The sequence below is a fragment of the Artemia franciscana genome, unplaced genomic scaffold, assembly GCF_032884065.1.
Source record: "Artemia franciscana unplaced genomic scaffold, ASM3288406v1 Scaffold_1206, whole genome shotgun sequence".
Classification (NCBI taxonomy): Eukaryota; Metazoa; Arthropoda; class Branchiopoda; order Anostraca; family Artemiidae; genus Artemia; species Artemia franciscana.
The window spans coordinates 159,286-186,037 of NW_027062762.1; the positions used below are offsets into that span (position 1 = coordinate 159,286).

At 35.2% G+C, this 26,752-nt stretch overlaps 1 protein-coding gene across 5 annotated transcripts in view; it reads right to left on the reverse strand.

Moving 5' to 3' along the window:
- Positions 1-235: 235 nt before the first annotated feature.
- Positions 236-26,752, reverse strand: part of LOC136042383 (ankyrin-3-like) — a 39,260-nt gene continuing 12,743 nt past the window's right edge. For 4 of the 5 annotated variants that reach the window (XM_065727367.1, XM_065727366.1, XM_065727365.1 and 1 more), the window contains exon 2: positions 236-4,190. In XM_065727367.1, the coding sequence (XP_065583439.1) occupies positions 272-4,102 (3,831 nt within the window). In that variant the 5' untranslated portion in view covers positions 4,103-4,190 and the 3' untranslated portion in view covers positions 236-271. Of the gene's footprint in view, positions 4,191-12,322; positions 12,344-26,752 lie in introns of those variants that run through there. The other variant, XM_065727368.1, reaches the window with a different exon arrangement.

Below are 26,752 nucleotides of genomic sequence, written 5' to 3' on the forward strand. Positions count from 1 at the left end.
TACATAGGTATAATTTTTATCAATTTGTTTGAATTAAACTTGGATTTAAATGTGCACCTTTGTGTGTGATACTTATGTTCTTGTGTTTTTGTTTTAAGCAAGCCCAAATAAAGGTTTTTCGGATCTAACATTAGCAATGCTTAATTAAAGTTTTTGTGCTAATAAATATTAATGTAACAATACTAACATAAAAAAATCACAATGCTATTAAAAACTAACTCAATATCACAGTAGCTATTTATCATTGATTTTAATCGACTGAACTAGAGAATCAATTAATGCACTCTACAGAGCTCCTGTTAGGATTACGAATTCTAAGAGGTTGAACCGCCACAATTAACATTCTAAAGTCTTCATTACTCAGATAACTCAATATTTTTTCGCTACATTCCTGTGGCAACCCAGTAGCTTCATTAAAAAGAAAATATAAAATTTCACTCTCTTGTTCCAGTAACTCTTTTCTCTCCATTGCCTCTCTGAAATTGTTTTTTATCATGCTGGCATACATAGGATATTTTTCTGCAATGTCCATTGATTCTAAAACTTGAACTAAATTTTCATTCCTCATATGTATTGCTAATGAACTTTGACTTCTTACCAAAATATCATAAAATGTCAGTTTAGTATGAAACATCTTCTCACGCTTCATGCTTGCTATTTCGTGTTCACAATCTTCCTGAAAATCCCTGAATTCCTGCCAACTTACACACCAACTTGGAAATCTAATAGTAGTCGGTAGTAGTAACGTAGTCTGAAGTAGTCTGAAGCACTGATTGTAGTAAAGTAAATTCTGGTCGCTTACAAACAGATTCGCTGCTTTCAGTTTAACTATGTGGAATACAAGACCTCGAATAGCTTCTTTGCCCACATATTCACCTCCCTTAGTGTAATTACAAGCAATGTGAAGTGCTGTTCTACCGACATCATCTACTGAGTTAATATCAGCACCAAATTCCAAAAGGAATCTAATAATGTCAGAAAAACCCTGTTCAGCACCTATATGCAATGGTGTGATGTTATTCTTAGTTTTGGAATCCACTTTTGCACCGTATTCTAGTAACATTTTTACAATTAGAGTTCGACGAAATTTAGTTGCAATATGCAGAGCAGTGGTTCCGTCATTTTTCTCGACATTTATATTAACACCGTCCCTCCTCGTCAAATTATTCCATGCTCCTTTTTTCCAAAGTATAATATGAATGATCTCTAAATGGCCCATTTCAGCTGCAATGTGAAGCGCAGTGGTACCATCCTTTTGCTTGGCATTTAAAAAAGCCCCTTTATCTAAGAGCATTTCAAAACTATGTTTAGCCCCTCTTTGAGAAGACACATGGAGTGGTGTAATATCATTTTCTGTTTTAGAGTCAATGTTAGCACCGCTTTCTAGCAATAGTTTTGCAACAGTTCCGTGATTACACTGAATTGCGATGTGCAGTGGAGTTGTTCCGTCCTTTTGCTTAGCATTTACATCAGCTCCTTTATCCAAAAGCATTCCACAAATATATGGATAACGGTCATCTTCAGACCCCAAGCTGACTGCCAAGTGTAGTGGTGCTACGCCACTTTCCGTTTGAGAGTTTACCTCGGCACCAAATTCCAGCAATATATAGCAAAGACAAGGAGAAGTTACATACTCATATCTATACTCTTGTATTGCGAGGTGCAATGGAGTCGTTCCATTCATTTCCTTACAATTCACGTTTGCTCCTTTTTTCAAAAGTATTTCACACATACTTTCTGGACATATGTCATTATCATATATGTTTATACAAGCAAAGTGCAGTACTCCACGACCATACTTATCTATAGAGTTAATATTAGCACCAAATTTCAAAAGAATTTCAATAACCTTCTCGTCACCGCGTTGAGCCGCCAAGTGTATTGGTGTTATACCATTTATAGTTTGAGAATCAACCTCGGCACCACATTCCAACAATAGTTTTACGACATCCACGTTGGCATAACGAGTTGCAATGTGTAACGCAGTGGTTCCGTCCTTTTTTTTAGCATTTACATTAGCTCCATTACTCAAGAGCAGTTTGCAAATTTCTTTACTTCCTATTTCAGCTGCTAAGTGAAGTGATGTAATATCGCTTACCTTAGCAAAATTCCAAAATTCTTTATACAAAAGGAGTTTGACGTTCTTTTCACGTTCCATGTGAAAAGGTTCATTGTCGAATTCAATTTTAAAATCAACTTTAGCACCAAATTCTAGCAATATTTTTACAATCTCTGGATAACCATTTTTAGTTGCAATATTAAGTGCAGTTTTACGAGCAGTTAAACTACGAGTTTTAGAATCAACTTCAGCACCACATTCTAGCAATAATTTTACAATTTCTATATGGCCATATGCAGATGCAATATGCAATGCAGTGTTTTTGTTCAAAACTATAGCGCAAGATTTTCCATCCCTACCAGTTTCAGAATCAACTTCAGCTCCAAATTCTAGCAATAATTTTACAACTTCTATATGGCCGTTTGCAGACGCAATATGCAATGCAGTGATTCCACCTTTTTGCTTAGCATTTATGTCTGCTCCTTTGTCCAAAAGTATAGCGCTAAGTTCTCTAATTCCTTTTTTAGCGGAAAGATGGAGTGGTGCAATATTTCTTTTTGTTTCTAGATTCACATTTGGATTATGTTCCAATAGAGCTTCTACAACTTTTGCATATTCATTTTTAATGGCATTATGAAGTGCTGTTACGCCATTTACATCTTGAGCATCTACATTTCCACCGTTACGTAGCAGTAGCTTAGCGATTTCTCCCTTAAGAAATTGCAGATTAGGGTCAGGATTACATATTGAAGGCATATGAATAGCACTAATTTTATGTTCTAAAAAGACTTTTACAATATCCCTCAAAGTTTTATAAGAAGTTAAATGAAATACATATTCATTTGGATAATGACTCAATGTAATACAAGGCACTGTTGTTGGTCGATTCGGATCTCTTTTCAAGCAGTTATCAACACGCAGACTATTTTCAGGCAATTCAAAGTCATTAAAAGAGTCACTTAAAGCAGTAAAATGCAATGCTGTTAGCCCATTTGAATCACTAGCATTAATATCAGCATCATGTTCCAAAAGAGCTTGAACGATTTCCATGCATCCCTTTTGACAAGCAATATTCAGCAAGTGAGGATTGTCTTTTATATCAGGTTTACGGGTTAAAAGTAACTGGGTCATTTTTAAATCGCCATTCCAAATGGAATAGAATATTGGTTTTCTTCCGGTTTTGTCTTGAGCATTAATATCAGCTCCACAATTTAAAAGATGGTCAACAATTTGTAAACAACCCGTCCAGACTGCAACATGAAGTAGACTTAAATCATTATTATCCCTGGCATTAACATTAGCGCCGTGCCTTAATAGTAACTCAGTCATTGTAATATTCTTATTTTCAATTGCATAGTGTAGTGGAATTGCATCATGTCGGTCGATGACATCAATCTCAGCACCATTGTCTAGAAGCATATTCACAATTTTAGTCATTGTATTACTCTCATTTTCAGTTGCACAGTGTAGTGGAGTTTCACCATTTCGGTTTTTAGCATCAACCCTTGCACCATTGTCTAGAAGCGTTTTCACAATTTGTAAACTACCCGTCGAGACTGCAACATGAAGTAGACTTAAATCACCATTATCTTTGGCATTAACATTAGCTCCATGCCTTAAAAGCAACTCAGTTATTATAAGGTTTTTATTTTTAATCGCACAGTTTAGCGGAGTTTCTCCATTTCGGCTTATAGCATCAATCCCAGCACCGTTGTCTAGAAGCATATTCACAATTTTAGTCATAGTATTACTCTCATTTGCTGTTGCACAGTGTAGTGGAGTCTTACCAAATCGGGTTTTAGCATCAACCCTCGCACCAATGTCTAGAAGCATTCTCACAATTTCAGTCATTATAGCATTTTTAGCTTCAGCTCGATCATCAATAGGCTTATCTACATTTTCAATAGCATAGTGAAGGGGAGTCTTACCAAAAAAGTCGTCTTTACTATCTATCTCGGCACCTTGGTTTATAATCATCTTCAAACCTTCAATATCACCATTTATAACGGCAAAAATAAGAGGATTGTTATCGCCAGGCTTCATTATTCAAAATATTGACAGGTGTTAATTGTTCAAAGCTACTGCTCTTGATTTGAATTTTCTTTGCCAAATGGATTTTGTTAGTTGTTTTCTGAAAAAAAATGTATACGACTAAATAACCATATTCTTTTTAAAATAATTTTTTAAATAAAAACAGGTTGGCTCAATTTTATTCACACTGCCAAAAAAATGATAAACAAATAATAAACATTATCAATCCTTTAAGTCAAGTCATCACATTCAAGTTAAAAGGAGAGAATTTTAGATTATTTGAAAGTGGATTAGAACTGATAGAAACCAGACACGTAGGAGTTGAGCCCATTTCCATTAAAGACATTTGTTGAGAATAGATATCCTGATAAATTATATATCAATAGAAAAGTGCATTAGAACTGACATTAACTAGACACGTAGGAGATGAGCCCATTTCCATTAAGAAAACATTAAAAGAACCAACAGCGAAATTAAGAGGAGTGATACGACCACTATCTAAAACCCTGACTAGTAGTAACTAGTCTTTCAAATTAGACAGCACGAAAAAATTGAATAGGTCCAACGCACTTTCTAGTCTTTCTTCCACACCTGTAGAATGTAAGCTCTAGCCAACATCCTCTTATTTGGTATTACTATTTTAGCTCTTATCCTCATAGTCAAATTGTTGGCTAGAGTTTATTGGTTAAAGCAAATACCTTAAAATCACATGTTCAATCCCAAAAGAATTTTGTTTCTTATTTTCTGGAAATAAAAAACAATATTTTAAATCTAATAAGGTTGGTTCAATTTCATTTATTTTGCATATTACAACATAATGAATCAAAAAACGATAAACATTATTTATCATTGGAACCCTTCTACTAAGGTTAAAAGAAGAGCGTTTCTTTTAGTTGATAGAATATTAAAATCAATAGCCCATCACTAACACATCAGGTTTGTAGGAAAGAGAAAGTCATATAAATTTTGAAGGTATCTTGAAGGACTGAAAATCAGAAGTTCTAGTGACCTTTTTTGAGAGCATAAAACGATCAAAGGGCAACTAGCCCCCCCCCCCCCCCGCCACCCCTTCACGTCCTCTATTCCCCAAATGAATCTGACATAATTTTTGAACCATTTCCTTGAAAATGGTCTAAAGATCGTATAATAAGGGATTCAGGGCTTAAACAACCCGTCAGAACCAGGGGCAAGGGTAATAAGTTATGACCCGGGGCATACAAGGTTTTTATGGAAAGGATGGTCATATACAACTTAGAGGAGCTTCATTTAATCAGAAACTGAACGTTCTAGTTTTCTTTAAAGAGTCAAAAGTGATTGAGAGCAACTGCCTCCCCTCCCCCCACCGACGCCCTCTTTTCCCCAAACGCATATGATCAAAATTATAAAGATAGCCGTTTTGTTCAAAAGAGACTAAAGGACATATAATAATATCTCCAGGTTAGCGCAACCCATCAGAGCCCTAGGGCCAGGGTTGTAAGTTAGGTCCTGGGCCATATAAAGTTTCCATGAAATTGGAGGCAGTAAAAACTTCAGATGGAGCTCCTTTGTTTTAAAAATGAAATTTCTAGTGGTTGTTTATGAGTCAAAAGTGATTTGAGGGCAACAAGTCAATAGCCCCCCCCCACAGTCCCATCACTTCCCAAATCAAAAATTAAATCAAATTTTGAAACATCAATTTTCTGCAGCATTGTCACAAGGCCAAGTAATAATGAAAATGGGATTTTCAACCCCCCTTCCCCGAAACCCTTAGGGCAAGGGCTGCAAGATAGAGAACTCGTTCATTGTTTACACATAGTAGCCTATGGGTTAGTGAGAAAGGTATGCATGTTTGAGCTTTACTTCCCAAAAGCACAAAGGGCTTCCAGTCGAGCCTTTCATAGAATGTCAAGGAGAATGTTAAAATGAACCAAAACACGGTATATGAAATAGGGTCCGACACGGGTTTTTTGGGTTCGATACCGATGTATCAGTATTGCACCAATACGATACCGATATAATTTGTCGATAAATTCCCCTCTAGAAAATAAACCCTTTTCAGATCAGTAGCTTCTGAGCGCACAAACAAAATGGCGGATATTGTGTAGGCTACAATTAAGAAAAACAAATTAAAGAAGAAAAATTTCTAGATGACAATAGTATTTCGACGCAGCAAAACTATTTTAAGCCGATTAAGTCAGATGAACACAAATACATGAAAATCTGAGAGAAAGAGGTGTAAGATATCTATTGAAATCGATTATTTGAAACTAAGTTCAATAACAGGAATTTGAATTGTAATCGTTCACATATCAAAGTAAAAACGGTAGCCTACTTGTTAATTAAAAGAAACACACTCAAGAATTACACCTAGGTTAGATATGAGAAAACCGGTTTCATAGCCACAAAGACAAGCGACAGAATAGATGAGAAATACATAATTTGAGTTATATATTTACAAATTGTTGGGAGGGGGGTATAGCGGGTCTGCATGCAAAATGAGTTAGCTACAATTATTCTGCATATTATGAAGTAAAATTGTTTTCTAATTTCACGCTGTTTAAAATACCCACTCCTGATGTGCAAATATATACACTTACACACACACGAGAAACTTACACTTACTCCCGCCGTTTACCCGTGCCATTTAACCGAACACTTGGAAAACCATAGGTTCTATGACTATTTTAGCTCTATGACTAACTACCTTTGGTCTACTGCCCTAGGTACGAAGCATGGACGGATAATAGATAGACATATCTATTAACAAATGAACTACCATCATTTTTATACAATCCTAATAAGGGGGGATTAATGCCAGAATCGCCTCTCACTCAATTGGGCTAACTGTCTTGGCTTTTTCTACAATTAGCCATGACTTGATGTTCACAACTATTCAATTTTAATTTCCTCTCACTCAATTGGACTATCTCTGTTGGCTTTTTCTACAATTAGCCATGACTTGATGCCCACAACAATTCGATTTTAATTCAAAAATATGCCCACAAATATAGACACATTTGCTAAATTTCCAAGGTAAATAGGAAAGTTTTCCTTGAAACTTCCCCCCTTCGTCACCTTACAGCACACCCTTTCACCCCCAGGGGCTACGCACCTGATTAGATATTAATGTTTTAATCATTAGAATATTGGATCTTTCACCCACACTAGTGAACATACATAAAACAGAAATATATGGTTTGTTTTATTCTTTTTAGCTGGAAATTCGAACTAAATGATAAGACTATGTGCATGCACATTGTCAAAATGAAAATCATGAATGGATTTGGGTATCAAGTTAGTACTTTCAAAGAATACTAAAGGGGAATCGATTGACCCAAGGGAATATTCGCACCCTACTACAAATGTTACTACTACTATCACTGCTACATTTACACCTCCTACTTATTGTAAGGCTATGGGTATTACGATGAAAATTTCAAGAAGCACATGTATATACGAATTTTCAAAAGGACATCAGAAATATCGTAGCAACGGCTAATTGTATCAAGTTGAAACTTTCAGGACTTGATGAGAGGAAGGTTCAACTGACCACTACAAAATACGTTAATACTGCTGCTGCTACTAGTCCTAACGATATTACGTGTCAATAATACTGCTATTAACTCTAGAACTACTACTGTAACTACTATTACAACCATGCCTGGTTGTAAGGTGATTTGTTTTTGTTTGGGAGGAGGGGGGTGTACTGAATCGCAACACGTTATCTGTATTCAGGTTGTAACAAAGGCGTATCAGCAATACCTTAGGAACAGATTGATGAGTGATGTTAAGACTTACAGGGCTTGTTGTGGGGGATGTTGAAACTGCTAAAAGCAAATATTTGTATCCTATTACTACTGCTTTTACTCAAATTAATGCTATTATTGCTACTTCTACCCCTACTACTGCCACTAAAGCTGAGGCTAAAACTATTAATTCTACTGCTACTACTTCTCTTAATACTACTACAACTGATACCAAAGTTAAAGGTATTAAGGCGAAAAAACTGAAACTGTACTAAACTAAATTGGAACACAACAAGTCCACACAGGTTGTCAAAAGGATTTTTCAGCAACGCTTGAGGAGTAGTTGATGGTGTTAAACGGAAACTTTCATCGTGTCATGAAGAAACCAAAGGTGCTATGCACATACTGCTACTAATACTGCAACTACTTCTACAACTGTTACTACTATGCAAGCTAAAGGTATTAAGGTGAAGCTTTGAAGGGATATTTAGTCGAATAGTAAAATAAATCAAATCGAACTATGCAGTATATAGATTCTCAAAATAGGTGACAAGCAATATCTCAAGAGCAGCTTACATTATTAGGCAGAACCTATAAGGGTAACCTGTGGCGAATTTTGAACTAGCCAGAGGGCGGTATGCATACACCAATAATACTACTACCACTGTTACTGTAACTAATGACGCTAATGATATTACGGTAATACTTTTAGGGAGCTTTTAGAGAGGTTCCAATTAAATAAAACAAAACATATGTAACTAGGTCTTCAAAAGGACATATAAGCAATGTCATTGGTTGCGCCACTCTATTATAGCTAGCAATATCATTGAAACTTTTAAAGAAGGAGATTCGATCTGTAATTAAAAGGTCTAGTGTCCTTTTTAACATTCAAAAATGATTTGAGTACGTCCTCCCATCCTCCCAAGCCACCTACAAGCCACCAAATGAGCAGCCATCCTCCCAAGCCACCTGATTTTCCAAAGGAGTTCAGTCAAAATTTTGAGGCAACCATTTTATTCAGAAAAAATTCAAAAACTTTTCGACAAAACAAGTTTCAGCATAACTGAATGGCCCAGTAGCTATGTCTCTAGGGATATTGGGTATCCTCTCTAGTTATCCAATTTGCCAATTTTGCTTTTCAAAAACGAATATTGCTTAAAAACCAAATAAAAAGGCACTATGTGTATGGTTGCAATAAGACAACTCAGCAAAATCACCAGAACGACAGGGCATATTAAGTTGAAACTTTCAGGGCTACTGCTATAACTACTTTTACTCTAACCATTTCAACAAATCAAAAAAATTCAAGCGTATTCAGGTTGTCAAACAGCATAAATAGAATATTGGGAATGGTATTAAGTTTTATTTTCCTGGTCCAATTGAGGATGTACAAACTAAAATACTATTTGAGGAGGCACAATACTATTTGTGGAAGGATTAAAAACTGTTAAAGAAGTTTTTTCCAACAAAAGCAAGCCAAACTATGAATTCTTATATAAAAAAGCAAAATGATAAAAACTATTTTTATTTCCATGGAAAAGGCAATGTCAATAAAACCAACAGAAATTAATTTACAAACTTTTTTAACAAAGCAAGTTTCACCATAATAGAATGGTCCAGTAAATGTGTTCCCAATAATATTCGGTAAATTAACCCCCCTCCCTAGTTATACAATTTGTCCATTTTGTTTCAAAACAAAGTATTGCTTAAAAACTAATTCAAAAGTTGTTATGTGGATGGTTGCAAATAAGACACCTCAGCAATATCACAAGAGCGATCTTGTTTATAAAAGAGCATAAAAAAGGCATAAAGTGATGTATCCAAGGTAAAATTTTAGACAAGCTACCATTTGCTACCTTTGATAGGGGTTAGGCTAGGAAAACAAACCCAGGCCAAAACATTCTCTGCAAAAGTATGCCAAGCTACTATGTCAACCCCCTTCTGACTTCTAAATCCTAGAAATCTCCCTGCTTGACCGGTCTATGACAATTGGAATTTTGACAAAAAAAAATTATACCTTAATTTTCAGTCTTCAGTTGTTTTTTCTCTGGTTTTAGTTTTGAAAACAAAATTCCTGTTATTTGACTAGAACTTCAAGCCATATCAATATCTTTTTCTAAAATTAAGAGGTCTTAAGGAGGTCTTCAAAATCTCGTAAATCCGGATTAAGCAAAGTTGTGATGCTAAAAATACTTTATTTGTGCTTTATTTAAACCATGGTTTGGCAACCCACAGCCCGCGAGTCACAAGCGGCCAACAAGACGTCTTGGTGTAGCCCACAAGATCCCCACCACAACACACCTGACAAACACTAACAAGCCATACCAATGCACAACAGAGTGACAAGGGGTACCATCTAGCCTTCTTGAAAGCCATTTTGAAAACCATCTAGCATTGTTAGTTTGATGCTCAACCATTCAGACCGATTATTTTAGTATGCTACAGGTTTGTTTTTGAGTAACCCTACATCAATGTTTAGGAAATACCCCCCCCCCAAAAAAAAAAAATCCCCTTGGATTTTCTTTGTTTATACTTTTTAGTTCAGTAAAATTTATTGCTTGTGGTACGAAATGAAAGCCAAACTATCTGGTCATATTATGTAGCCATCTTGTGGCGAAACATTCAACAAAAGGAATAACACTTGATCTTGCAGATGGGTATCATCTGGTATACTGTGGGACTTGAAAGCCCCACATTGAAAATGATACAGACTTGAAAATGATACAGATTGGGACATATACCAGTATGTACCAGATGACACCCATCCATAAAATCGAGGGTTTTCATCAAAGGGTTTAAGTAAATCCAGGTTATCAAAGGAGCATAGATACAATATATCAGAAACAGAATAAAGTATTAAGTTTCAATTTTCACAGAAATTAGAGGGAGAGAAAAACCAAATCAAAATGTACAATACGTATTCACATTGTGAAAAGGGTGTATATGCAACATCCCAGGGATAAAAAGGAGAGACGTTGGAACTTTCAGAGCACTTTATTGGGGACGTTGAACTAAATCAAAGACACTATTTCCATCCAAGTTTTGTCACAAAAGCACATTACGACGTCTTAAGAGCAGATAAAGGTATTAAGTTGAAACTTCAGAACCAGTTGAGAGGGATTTGGAACTAAATATGGATGTTGAAAAGGCCTATCGGCAATATATCTAGGGTAGCTAAGGGCATTAAGGTGACACTATTGGGTGACATTGCAGTGCATATTGAACAAAATCAAAATGTACACAATTCATACAGGTTTTCAAAAGTACATATGAACAATATCTAATGAACAGCTGAAAGCAATAAATTGAACCTTTGAGGGCTACTAAAACTACTACTTACGCAATTAGTGCTACTGTTATTGGGACCTTTTCAAGCTCTGACTGCTTCAAATTGTTTGAATTTGTGACTACTTACAACTGCAAATACTTGTGACTGTGACTGCTCGCAACAGAAATCCCAACTAATTGTGACTACAATTTCCAGTGCATGTCACTTTAACTGCATCATCTACTTTGCTATTGCAAGCAAAAAGACAATCCCTCAGAACTGGAGCAATGCCAAAAAGGCAGGAATAGAATGGCTAGTAGGGATAGACTTTCTGGAAGGGTCTGTAAAAACAAATAGATATACAAAAGCCTATACTTTATTTCTTATTTTTTCAGATCTATGCACCCAAGATGGCTTCTAAAAAAGGGAAGATTGTTGAATCTTCAAACAGTTTAAAGCAGTCAGAGCTTGAAAAGGTCCCAATAACAGTAGTACTAATTGCATAGCTAGTAGTTTTAGTAATAACATAATTTCAGAAGCAGCAACAGTAAAGTAGCTACAAGTTTCAACATAATTTTGCTAGGATGAAAGTGAATACATTACTAGCTCTCATAATTCAGTAATAATTTCTAGAATTCACATTTGAGCCTTTAATGGGCCTCAAAATATAAAACAGTCAATAGGAGCCAAAAGTTTAAAAAAAGTTTCATAATAAACTTTCTAGAGGAAAAATTGCCATTTTTAGCTGATTCAGGAATGGTAATTGTTATTTTCCTTAGTCTTAACAGTCAAATGTTTTTTTCTGAAAACAAATTTGTAGGGATTTAAAAAAAGAGCCTGAAACCCCCTCAAAAATGATATCACAACAAAATGTATGTCATTTTGAAGGGCTTTGGCTCTTTTTAAAACTTTCTGTGGGCCCTAAACTTGTTTTTATAATGATATATTAGTATTAAGACTAATGAAGATAATAATTACCATTCCTAAATCAGTTACATAGAACAGGGTAACTTTGAACAGAAGGGCTAACTTCGAACAAAATCAGAAACTAACAACAAGCACTCTCTTTTGGACAACAGTGATATTACTCAATGGTACTTGTTACAAGAGTATTGATAAATGACATTTTAATCAGTTGGTACTTCTTGCAGTCAGGTTAAGACCAAATCTTAGCTTTTAATTGGCAACAGAATTTGAGCTGTCAAAAAGCGCTAAAAGTAAGTTACCCTTTTTACTTACATAAACTAAACTAGGCCTTTCAATCTGATATTTTTCTATAGTTGAGAAGCCGAATGGTTAGGTTTTTAGGTTAAATCATTTCCTTATTCCATGGATTTAAGATGGCAGCATTGTTCAATCATACCTGCAAAGATTTTGTTTTTCTGGGGTAACTCTGAACATATGTTCAAAGTTATCCTTGTCTATCTTTAATATTAACAAAAATGTTCTGCACTGACCAATTGTTAAGCTTTGCATTGAATTGAAGTTTACTCTGTTCTTTGACCTTTCGGAAATACTTTTTAATCAATTGATCCAAGGAAGGTGCAAATCAAGGTCTTTTCTTCAACTATTGCAAAAATTTTAGACAATTTTCTAGTTCCTTCAAACCTACTTTTGTCTTCTTGGGGGGGGGGAGTCATTTGACAATCAATAGGAGATACAAAGAATTATAAAGCTACTTATAAGGGAAAATAAGAAAAATAAAAGAAAAATGCGATTTCCCCTCAGAAAAATATAAAAATTAATTTAAGACAATTTACTTTGGGTCCTTTGTGAATTTAATTTCATAGACTTAAAAGATGATGGTTTTTTTAAACATTATTTTTGGACAGGGCAAATGAAATCATCTAGAGACACCCAAACCGGAACGAACCTGTAGGAAACGCGACAAGCCTTGAATGTATTATTTTTTTTTTTCTTTTGATTACTTTGTAGAGAATCAATGGTTGTAAAAACTATAGAGGGGAGTCATTTGGTTGGAAATTCGTATGGATTTTTTACGTGTGGTTTTATTTGTTTTAAATTGAGTCTTAATAAAGAACTTTTACTGATGCCCAGAACATACAGCATAAAAAATCAGTGAATACAAGAAAGCATACCAGTTATGATGAAGAAGTGATGGAAAAAACTCTAGAGGACACAAAAAAGGAGATGTAACAAAAGGATGGCTTCAGAGAGAGACGGGATTCCTTTCAGTACTCTTCCTTACCAAATGAACAAAAAGCACAATAAAAGGTGGGAGGACCAACTTTCTTGACAAGGCTAAAGGAAGAATCCTTCACCTCTCATTTGTTTACATGTGCTGAGTAGGGGTTTCCTCGTGTTTGCTTCAAGCTGAAATTTCTTTAAGATGCAATCACTCCTTCATAAGTTAAAAATACCTCTTTTTTCTAATTTTTCCAAATTAACCCTACCCCCAACTCCCCCAAAGAGATCGAATCCGTTCTGGTCATATCAATCACGTATCTAGAACTTGTGCTCATTTTTCCAACCAAGCTTCATCCCAATTTCTCCACTCTAAGCGTTTTCCAAGATTTTATGTTTCCCCTGCAACTCTCCCCAATTTCCCTGGATCAGGTCGGGATTTAAAATAAGACGTCGGAGACACAATATCCTTCTAAATACCAAATTTTATGAAGATCCAATCACATGTTCATAAATTCAAAATACCTCATTTTTTCTAATTTTTTCAAATTAACCATCCCCCCTCCACAGTAGGTCGAATCGGGGAAACGACTATTTCTAATTTAACCTGGTCTGGTCCCTGATACGCCTGCCAAATTTCATTGTCCTAGCTTATCCTGAAGTGCCTAAACTAGCAAAACCAGGACTGACAGACCCACAGAATGTGTGATTGCTTTATGTCAGTTGGTAAATACCAAGTGCCATAAAAATGACTTGTATTGTAGCCACTATCCAAGGAAGAAAAGAAGATTTCACACTTCAATTAATGTCTACCAACTATTTATGTAAGTCTCTAATGTTTATTATACAACTTTTTGTTCTTGGGGGTTAATTGAATGTTCATAAAACATACTAATTATGATAAATTTCAGTGAGCAGAATTTCACATGTGTTAATATTTTGGAACCATCATCATTATTCATAAATAACAAAAAAACACCCAATCATTTGAGAGTTAAGTTCTGTAGTCTTCACTGGAAGGAGATCAATAGTATCTGAACTTTCAACAATTTTAGAAACAGCAGGGGGGAGACACTGATCTTACAGAATAGAACGTATAAAATACTGTTTAAAATATGCAGGGGAAAAAACTAATAATATATATATACATATATATATATATATATATATATATATATATATATATATATATATATATATATACATATATATATATATATATCTATATATATAAAAATAAGTTGTCTGTGTGTGGATCTGTGGATGGATCAGGTGACGTCAACTGAAAAAACTGGATCAGGTGACGTCAAAACTGAAAAAACTAAAAAAAGGCAAAAACTACAAAAAAAACTAAAAACTAATAAAAAAAAATAAAAAAGCTAAAAAACTAAAAAAACTAAAAAAAGGCAAAAACTACAAAAAAAAACTAAAAACTAATAAAAAAGCTAAAAAACTAAAAAAACTAAAAAAAGGCGAAAACTACAAAAAAAAACTAAAAACTAATAAAAAAATAAAAAAGCTAAAAAACTAAAAAAACTAAAAAAACTAAAAAAAGGTAAAAAACTAAAAAAACTAAAAACTAAAAAAAAAGGAAAAAACTGAAAAATAAGCGAAAATAAAGGTAAAAACCAATAAAAAACTAAAAAAAAAAACTGAAAAAACTAAAAAAAGGCAAAAACTACAAAAAAAAACTAAAAACTAATAAAAAAAAGTAAAAAAGCTAAAAAACTAAAAAAAAACTAAAAAACTAAAAAACTAAAAAGAAGGTAAAAACTACAAAAAAACTAAAAAGAAAAAAAAATTAAAAACTAATAAAAAAACTAAAAAATCTAAAAATCTAAATAAACTAAAAAAGAAAAAAAAAGGAAAAAAATAAAGGAGAAAAACAAAACTTAAAAAAAGGCAAAAACTACAAAAAAAACTAAAAACTAATAAAAAAAGTAAAAAAGCTAAAAAACTAAAAAAACTAAAAAAACTAAAAAAAGGTAAAAAACTAAAAAAAATAAAAAATAAAAAAAAACTAAAAAAAAGGAAAAAACTGAAAAATAAGCTAAAATAAAGGTAAAAACCAATAAAAAACTAAAAAGAAAAAAAGGAAAAAACTAAAAAAAATTTTCATCTAAAAAACTAAAAAAAACTAAAAAAGATAAAAACTAAAAGAACTAAAAAAGAAAAAAATAAATGACGACACTCAAAGAGAAAGCGACCAGGACAAAAGGAATGTTCGATTAGCAATCAACAAAGCACCGCGACACAGGGAGTATAAATGACGACCAGGACATAAGTAAAAAAAAAACTAACAAAACTAAAAAGAAGGTAAAAACTACAAAAAAACTAAAAAGAAAAAAAAACTAAAAACTAATAAAAAAACTAAAAAATCTAAAAATCTAAATAAACTAAAAAAGAAAAAAAAAGGAAAAAAAAAAAAGGAGAAAAACAAAACTAAAAAACGAATGTATAGGCCTATACAGACCGGGACACCGGGATACAAATGACGACCGGGACACAGGGAATATAAATGACGACCGAGACACAGGGACACAACTACAACGGGGACACCGGGGGAAACAGGGGGATATAAATGACGACCAGACACCGGGACAGTGAATGGTCGATTAGCAATCACCATCAACAAAGCTCAAGGGCAATCATTAGAATCATGAGGTATAGATCTGAATACAGATTGTTTTCCCATGGACCATTATATGTTGCATGTTCAAGAGTCGGTAAACCTGACAATCTATTTAAATGCAAAGACAATGGGACAGCAAAGAATGTTGTATATTCGCAAGTTTTACGTAGTTAAAACCATATATATATATATATATATAAAAAAACGAAAAAAAGGTAAAAAACTAAAAAAAATTAAAAATAAAAAAAAACTAAAAAAAAGGAAAAAACTGAAAAATAAGCTAAAATAAAGGTAAAAACCAATAAAAAACTAAAAAGAAAAAAGGAAAACACTAAAAAAAAATTTCATCTAAAAAACTAAAAAAAACTAAAGAAGGTAAAAACTAAAAGAACTAAAAAAGAAAAAAATAAATGACGACACTCAAAGAGAAAGCGACCAGGACAAAAGGAATGTTCGATTAGCAATCAACAAAGCACCGGGACACAGGGAGTATAAATGACGACCAGGACATAAGTAAAAAAAAAAACTAACAAAACTAAAAAGAAGGTAAAAACTACAAAAAAACTAAAAAGAAAAAAAAACTAAAAACTAATAAAAAAACTAAAAAATCTAAAAATCTAAATAAACTAAAAAAGAAAAAAAAAGGAAAAAAATAAAGGAGAAAAACAAAACTAAAAAACGAATGTATATACAGACCGGGACACCGGGATACAAATGACGACCGGGACACAGGGAATATAAATGACGACCGGGACACAGGGACACAACTACAAAGGGGACACCGGGGGAAACAGGGGGATATAAATGACGACCGGGACACCGGGACAGGGAATGGTCGATTAGCAATCACCATCAACAAAGCTCAAGGGCAATCATTAGAATCATGAGGTATAGATCTGAATACAGATTGTTTTCCCATGGACCATTATATGTTGCATGTTCAAGAGTCGGTAAACCTGACAATCTATTTAAATGCAAAGACAATGGTGTAACATATAGACCAGCCCCCCCCCCTCTATAAAATTCAGGACCAAATCCCTCATTCACATCCCCTTAGGAATCCTCAAATATAGGACCAAATCTCTCATCCATACTCTTCTAGGAACTCTTAAATTCAGGACTAAATTTCTCAGTCACACCCCTTTAGTAAATTTCAATTTGAAAAAGGTTTGGATAAAATCATTTAGAATTTAACAGATTGCTAAATTTAACAAGTCTGCATAATCCTACGCAATTAGACTACGTGCATTTAGATAAGTGAAAGGTTACTTAACAAGTCAAGTAACCAGTTATTCTGACCCCTGAGTTTTTCAACAGTCTGCATAGTCCAACGCAATTAGACTAAGTGCATTTAGATAAAAAAAATGTTACTCAACAAAGTAACCAGTTATTCTGACCTATGGGTTTTTCTAAAAAACCAAAAGAGAAATCCTTGCCATAAAAATAGCTTTTGGATGCGTGACTAGTCACATGATTAAATATTACCAATAGTAGTGGAGGTCAACTTCCGCAGGTCACCAAGCCTGTCCGGCAAGTGCGCGCGTAGGATATATGAGTCCAACACAAGGGCATTAGTGGAGTTTTATGGAAGGATTCGAATGCATTAGATCAATTTCTCATGTTCACCTTTTAGTGCAATAAGACATTGAAGCTATCTTGTCAAAAGTTGTATATTGTAAGTAAATAAACCTTATTGTATTTAATCATCTTTTGTCTATGTATTAGGGCATCAGGTACAGTTCCTCTAGCTTTCAGGTACGGTCCCAAGGGAATCTATATTTGTTTCAGGAGAACTCAAACAACACTGAGATGTTTCTGTTACCTAGGTTACCGGGGATTATATACGAAGCTTTCTTATTTTATTAATAATTTAGCTCCCATATCCACATCAAGCTATTAAGACTTAGAAAAGTCCCAAGCAACGCTAACCCCCTTTAAAATAAACACGAAAAATATTTAACAAAAAGTTGTATGGAATTATAATAAAATTTTTATAAACAATAAGGAATAAAATGCAATATTTAAAGAGAGAGATTAGACTGATTGATGGGGACATCAATCTACAATGGGAAAGGGGATATGTAACATATAGACCAGCCCCCCCCCCCCCTCTATAAAATTCAGGACCAAATCCCTCATTCACATCCCCTTAGGAATCCTCAAATATAGGACCAAATCTCTCATCCATACTCTTCTAGGAACTCTTAAATTCAGGACTAAATTTCTCAGTCACACCCCTTTAGTAAATTTCAATTTGAAAAAGGTTTGGATAAAATCATTTAGAATTTAACAGATTGCTAAATTTAACAAGTCTGCATAATCCTACGCAATTAGACTACGTGCATTTAGATAAGTGAAAGGTTACTTAACAAGTCAAGTAACCAGTTATTCTGACCCCTGAGTTTTTCAACAGTCTGCATAGTCCAACGCAATTAGACTAAGTGCATTTAGATAAAAAAAATGTTACTCAACAAAGTAACCAGTTATTCTGACCTATGGGTTTTTCTCAAAACCAAAAGAGAAATCCTTGCCATAAAAATAGCTTTTGGATGCGTGACTAGTCACATGATTAAATATTACCAATAGTAGTGGAGGTCAACTTCCGCAGGTCACCAAGCCTGTCCGGCAAGTGCGCGCGTTGGATATATGAGTCCAACACAAGGGCAATAGTTTAGTTTTATGGAAGGATTCGAATGCATTAGATCAATTTCTCATGTTCACCTTTTAGTGCAATAAGACATTGAAGCTATCTTGTCAAAAGTTGTATATTGTAAGTAAATAAACCTTATTGTATTTAATCATCTTCTGTCTATGTATTAGGGCATCAGGTACAGTTCCTCTAGCTTTCAGGCACGGTCCCAAGGGAATCTATATTTGTTTCAGGAGAACTCAAACAACACTGAGATGTTTCTGTTACCTAGGTTACCGGGGATTATATACGAAGCTTTCTTATTTTATTAATAATTTAGCTCCCATATCCACATCAAGCTATTAAGACTTAGAAAAGTCCCAAGCAACGCTAACCCCCTTTAAAATAAACACGAAAAATATTTAACAAAAACCACCCCGTAACAATGGGACAGCAAAGAATGTTGTATATTCGCAAGTTTTACGTAGTTAAAACCATATATATATATATATATATATATATACATATATATATATATATATATATATATATATATATATATATATATATATATATATATATATATATATATATATATCTATATTCACAGGTGGGACATAGGGACACAACTACAATGGCGCGTAACGACTTACGCACGCGGGGGGGGCTTGGGGGGGCGCGAAGCGCCCCCACCAACTAGGTGTTGGGGTGGCGCGAAGCGCCACCCCAACAGCTAGTATATATATATATATATATATATATATATATATATATATATATATATATATATATATATGTGATTTTCTGGGCATAAGACAACAACTAATAAGGAGGGACTAATAAATATCTAGTTCAGCATTGTAATAATGGTACTTGTTCCATACCAGATATAACTATTGGAAAGTTTGGATATAGATAACTTAAATAAAGAAGAGAAGAATATTAGACTGCGCAAACATGAGGATTTCTGGAACCATACTCAGTGTACAGCTTATCCCTTTAAGCTAAATGATCAAATAGCTAAATATGAAGACAGGTCTCATGTTGTTGTTAAATGTATAGATGGTTTTACCCACTAAACGTAAAAAACAATCAAGAGGACATAGGAAATATAATACAAAAAATGAATTGGATTTAAATAAGTTTTATATGGATCTATGCCAGCTATTTGATGCTAAGGGTATGACTTTTGTAATCTATATATATAAAAATAAGTTGTATGTGTGTTATGTCTGTCGAGTGACGTCATGTCATCATGTCGTCATGAAGTTAGTTGTCGTCATGTTTGTAATGACGATGACGTCATTAAAGGTATTTAAGAAATTCGTTCAAAGACAAATTTTTAATTGTAAGAAGATCGTGGATGGAAAAATGTTTAATTGTAAAATGGCTGAAGAACCGACAATGGCAACAGCCGAGGAAGCTGCTCAAAGAGTCTATGCCAAAAAACTTGCTGCTGATAGAGAAAGTAAGAAAAGAAAGCGTGCCAAGGAATCACAAGAACAGCAAGAAAACAGGCTTGTGGCTGATAGAGAAAGTAAGAACAGAAAGCATGCCGAGGAATCACAAGAGCAACGTGAAAACAGGCTTGCGGCTTCAAGAGATAATGCCAGATTAGGAATGTACAATTTCCGTCAACGAAGGCGTGTCGAGGAACTACCAGAGCAACGCGAAACCAGACTTGCTGCTAAAAGAGAAAGTGAAAAAATAAGGCGTGCCGAGGAATCACAAGAGCAACGGGAAACAGGCTTGCGGCTTCAAGAGATAATGCCAAAAGAAAGCGTGCAGAGGAATCACAAGAGCAACGTGAAAATTATCGCATGGCATTCAGGTACAGCCCAGTCGATGATTATAGTAGATGTGTTCAAATCGAGACTCTGTCTAAAATTTGTCCCTACTGCAAAACCTTGAAATTCAATGGTGAAACAATGGGAATGTGTTGCGCCTCAGGAAAAGTTAAACTTCCTCAACTGGTTGCACCCCCAGAGCCATTGAGGACTTTGCTTACTGGAACTACGTCAGAATCTAAGCGTTTTTTTTTTTATCAAAAATCAGAAAATATAACTCATGTTTCCAAATGACGTCGTTTGGTGCCCAAATCGAAAATCCAGATTAATTTGTGCCTACTTTCAAAGTAAAAGGGCAAATTTATCATAGAGCAGGGTCCCTTCTACCATTCTCAGGCGAGAGTCATAAATTTTTACAATTGTACTTCATCAGTGATAGAAATTCTGAATTGAATGCACGTTGCGAAATTTCTCCCGACGTTGAAAGGACAATCGTTTCCCAATTGCAACATATTTTCCACGAAAATAATAATTTAGTGCGTCTGTTCAAAACAGCCATCGATTTGATGCCTACTGATACGCATAAAATTGTTATTTCCGCTGACAAAACGCCTCCTGGCCAACATGTGCATAGATACAATGCTCCAACTATCAACGAAACGGCAATCGTTATGGTCGGTGATCAGTTTTTACCTCGAGATATTATTCTTCATAAGCGAAACACTCAGTTGGTAAGAATTGCTGAAACTCATCGATGCTACGATGCCCTACAATATCCAATCATTTTTGGGATGGAGCCAACAGCTATCACTTTAATATTAAATTGATAAATCCAGCCACTAACAAAGAAATGAATAAGAAATGCAGTGCAATGCATTATTATACCTATAGACTAATGATTCGGCAGGATGAAGACAATTATATTTTAAAATGCCGTCAATTGTTTCACCAATACATCGTTGATATGTTTGCAAAAATTGAATCAGAACGTTTGCTATTTATCCATCTGAATCAGACCAAGCTCTGCTCTGAACAATACATTCATTTGCGAGATGCAGTTGTATATGACGGTAATACCACAAACGTTGGAAGATTAACGATTTTACCTTCGTCATATGCTGGCAGTCCCCATCATATGCATGAATATGCTCAAGATGCTATTGCGTATGTTCGTCTCTATGGTCGTTCAGATTTATTTATTATATTTACATGTAATCAATCTTGGGACAAGATACAGCAGCTTTTACTTCAAGGACAATCGGCGGTTCATAGACATGACATTACTGCCTGTGTCTTCCGGCAAAAGTTGAAGCAGTCCTTTACAAGTCAGTCAACACAGTTTTGGAACCAAATGAGGCAGTTAATTATCCATCTGAATTTTTAAATTCCGTGGATCTTTCAGGGTTTCCACGACACGTGCTACAACTAAAAATAGACGTACCAATAATATTGTTACATAACATAAACCCACCAAGGCTTTGCAATGGCACGCGACTTGCCGTAAAAAAACAATGGAAAACGTAATAGAGGCCACAATCATGACAGGGCCTTTTGAGGGGGAGGCTGTTCTTATTCCTTGCATTCCCATGATTCCAACGGATCTGCCTTTTCAATTAAAAGATTGCAATTTAATTCCCAATTCGATTAGCATTTGCAATCACCATCAACAAAGCTCAAGGTCAATCATTAGAAAAATGTGGTATAGATCTTAATACTGATTGTTTTTCCATGGACAATTGTACGTTGCATGTTCGAGGGTCGGTAAACCTGACAATCTATTTATATGCAGCGACAATTGGACAGTGAAGAATGTGGTAAATTCACAAGTTTTATGCAGTTAATTTGTATTGTATCTATCTATCTATCTATCTATATAAAAATGAGTTGTGTGTATGCATGTTTGTTTGTTTTTAAAAAGAGCGTTTGCATATGACGTCATTATAAGTACATAAGGCTTTGTATATGCACAGACAATGGGAAAGCCAAGAATGTTGTATATTTGCAAGTTTTACGTAGTTCAAAACACATATATAAACCTATCTATATTCATAGGTGGTACACAGGGACGCAACTACAATGGCACGTAATTAATATGGCGCGTGACGACGTACGCGCGCGGGGGGCTGGTACGCGCGCGAGGGGCTGGTGGGGGGGGTCTTCGCCCCCCCCCCCACAAACTAGGTGTTGGGGTGGCGGGAAGCGCCACCCCAACAGCTAGTATAATGTATAATGTTATCCAGGAGGAATTTAATAAAAACTATTCTGGATTGTTAAAAATAATACAGCTCTTGAATATAAAATTAAAGTAATATACAATGCAATTTGCATTCTTGGTAAAATAAAATTTATTTAAAAACATAACAAATTTTATAAGATTGGTAACAAAGATAACAGATTATATTTACCTATTAAATTTACTTGTAAGGAGATAAAAGATATTAGTTTACCTGAATTTTGACTCAGCAGGAGGTGAAACAGGCCCTTCCTAGCAATTTGAATTATAAAGATAGTCCAATTTTAACATATAAATTTTCAAAAACTATTGAGCAAATGATTTTAATTATAATTTAATACTAAAAATATTGGACAGTTATATAAATTGGAAACCTGTAATTTTAAGCAACTGGGTGTATTTGAATATCCCCCTTACGAACAAGTTATAACAGGGGACTCATCAATAATAAAACAAGAAGATCTATAATGCTAAAATTGAATCAGAACGTTTGCTATATATCCGCCTGAATCAGACCAAGCTCCGCTCTGAACAATACATTCATTTGCGAGATGCAGTTATAAATGACGGTAATACCACAAACGTTGGAAGATTAACAATTTTACCTTCGTCATATGCTGGCAGTCCCCGTCATATGCATGAATATGCTCAAGATGCTATTGCGTATGTTCGTCTCTATGGTCGTCCAGATTTATTTATTACATTTACATGTAATCAATCTTGGGACGAGATACTGCAGCTTTTACTTCAAGGACAATCGGCGGTTCATAGGCATGACATTACGGCCCGTGTCTTCCAGCAAAAGTTGAAATCACTGATAAACTACATAGTAAAACTTGAAGTGTTTGGGTCAGTGCGATGCTGGATGTACTCAGTGGAATGGCAAAAACGAGGTTTGCCACACGCACCTATACTAATCTGGCTACATAAAAAAATTACTTCGAACGAAATTGATGATGTGATTTCCGCTGAAATACCTGATAAAAACGTCGATAAGGGGTTACATGATATTATTGTAAAAAATATGATACATGGACCTTGAAGTGCACTGAACGAAAATTCACCATGCATGGCCAAAGGAAGGTGCACAAAGCAATATCCTCGACTTTTAGTATCCAACACAATTACTGGCAATGATGATTACCCACAATATAGAAGAAGATCTACTGAAGATGGCGGTAAAACAGCAATAATAAAATTCCTCGCATTCCCATGATTCCAACGGATCTGCCTATTCAGTTTAAAAGATTGCAATTCCCAATTCGATTAGCATTTGTAATCACCATTAACAAAGCTCAAGGTCAATCATTAGAAAAATGTGGTATAGATCTTAATACTGATTGTTTTTCCCATGGACAATTGTACGTTGTATGTTCGAGGGTCGGTAAACCTGACAATCTATTTATATGCAGCGACAATTGGACAGCGAAGAATGTTGTATATTCGCAAGTTTTACGCAGTTAATTTGTATTGTATCTATCTATCTATCTATCTATATAAAAATGAGTTGTGTGTATGCATGTTTGTTTGTTTGTAAAAAGAGCGTTTGCATATGACGTCATTATTAGTACATACGGCTTTGTATATGCACAGACAATGGGAAAGCCAAGAATGTTGTATATTCGCAATTTTTACGTAGTCTGAAACACATATATAAATCTTCTATATTCACAGGTGGGACACAGGGACACAACTACAATGGCGCGTAACTAATATGGCGCGTAACGACTTACGCGCGCGGGGGGGCTTGGGGGGGCGCGAAGCGCCCCACTAACTAGGTGTTGGGGTATTATCTATATATATAAAAATAAGTTGTCTGTCTGTGTGTCTGTCTGTGGATCAGGTGACGTCATGTTTCTGTGTTGACTGACGTCATGAAATTAGTTGTCGTCATTTTTGCTTTGACGGTGACGTCATTCAAGATATTTAAGACATATGTTCACGTAGAAATCTATTAATGTTTAAGTTTACAATGACTGATGAACTTACAATGGCAAAAGCCAATGAAGATGCTCAAAGAGTCTATGCCAAAAAACTTGCTGCTGATAGAGAAAGTCAGAAAAGAAAGCGTGCCGAGGAACTACCAGAGCAACGCGAAAGCAGACTTGCTGCTAAAAGAGAAAGTGAAAAAAGAAGGCGTGCCGAGGAATCAAAAGAACAGCAAGGAAACAGGCTTGAGGCTGATAGAGAAAGAAAGAACAGAAAGCGTGCCGAGGAATCAAAAGAACAGCAAGGAAACAGGTTTGAGGCTGATAGAGAAAGAAAGAACAGAAAGCGTGCCGAGGAACTACCAGAGCAACGCGGAAGCAGACTTGCTGCTAAAAGAGAAAGTGAAAAAAGAAGGCGTGCCGAGGAATTACAAGAACAGCAAGAAATCAGGCTTGCTGCTGATAGAGAAAGTAAGAAAAGAAAGCGTGCCGAGGAACCACAAGAACAGCAAGAAATCAGGCTTGCTGCTGATAGAGAAAGTAAGAAAAGAAAGTGTGCCGAGGAATCAGAGCAACCTGAAAGTTATCGCCTGGTATTCAGGTACAACCCAGTCGATGATTATAGCTTGAGTAGATGTGTTCAAATCGGGACAATGTCTAAAATTTGTCCCTATTGCAAGGCCTTGAAATTCAATGGTTAAACAATGGGAATGTGTTGCGCCTCAGGAAAAGTTAAACTTCCTCTATTGGCTGCACCACCAGAGCCATTGAAGACTTTCCTTACTGGAAATACGTCAGAATCCAAGCGTTTTTTGTCAAAAATCAGAAAATACAACTCATGTTTCCAAATGACGTCGTTTGGAGCCCAAATCGAAAATCCAGATCAATTTATGTCTACTTTCAAAGTAAAGGGGCAAATTTATCATAGAGCAGGGTCCCTTCTACCATTCTCAGGCGAGAATCATAAATTTTTACAATTGTACTTCATCAGTGATAGAAATTCTGAATTGAATGCACGTTGCAAAATTTCTCCCAACGTTGAAAGGACAATCGTTTCCCAATTGCAACATCTTTTCCACGAAAATAATAATTTAGTGCGTCTGTTCAAAACAGCCATCGATTTGATGCCTACTGATACGCATAAAATTGTTATTTCCGCTGACAAAACGCCTCCTGGCCAACATGTGTGTAGATACAATGCTCCAACTATCGACGAAGTGGCAATCGTTATGGTCGGTGATCAGTTTTTACCTCGAGATATTATTCTTCATAAGCGAAAGGCTCAGTTGTTAAGAATTGCTGAAACTCATCGATGCTACGATGCCCTACAATATCCTATCATTTTTTGGGATGGAGCCGACGGCTATCACTTTAATATTAAATTGATGAATCCAGCCACTAACAAAGAAATGACTAAGAAATGCAGTGCAATGCATTATTGCACTGCATATAGACTAATGATTCGGCAGGATGAAGAAAATTATATTTTAAAATGCCGTGAATTGTTTCACCAATTCGTCGTTGATATGTATGCTAAAATTGAATCATTATATTCCTATAGACTAATGATTCGGCAGGATGAAGAAAATTATATTTTAAAATGCCGTGAATTGTTTCACCAATTCGTCGTTGATATGTATGCTAAAATTGAATCAGAACGTTTGCTATATATCCGCCTGAATCAGACCAAGCTCCGCTCTGAACAATACATTCATTTGCGAGATGCAGTTATAAATGACGGTAATACCACAAACGTTGGAAGATTAACAATTTTACCTTCGTCATATGCTGGCAGTCCCCGTCATATGCATGAATATGCTCAAGATGCTATTGCGTATGTTCGTCTCTATGGTCGTCCAGATTTATTTATTACATTTACATGTAATCAATCTTGGGACGAGATACTGCAGCTTTTACTTCAAGGACAATCGGCGGTTCATAGGCATGACATTACGGCCCGTGTCTTCCGGCAAAAGTTGAAATCACTGATAAACTACATTGTAAAACTTGAAGTGTTTGGGTCAGTGCGATGCTGGATGTACTCAGTGGAATGGCAAAAACGAGGTTTGCCACACGCACATATACTAATCTGGCTACATAAAAAAATTACTTCGAACGAAATTGATGATGTGATTTCCGCTGAAATACCTGATAAAAATGTCGATAAGGGGTTACATGATATTATTTTAAAAAATATGATACATGGACCTTGCGGTGCACTGAACGAAAATTCACCATGCATGGCCAAAGGAAGGTGCACAAAGCAATATCCTCGACTTTTAGTATCAAACACAATTACTGGCAATGATGGTTAC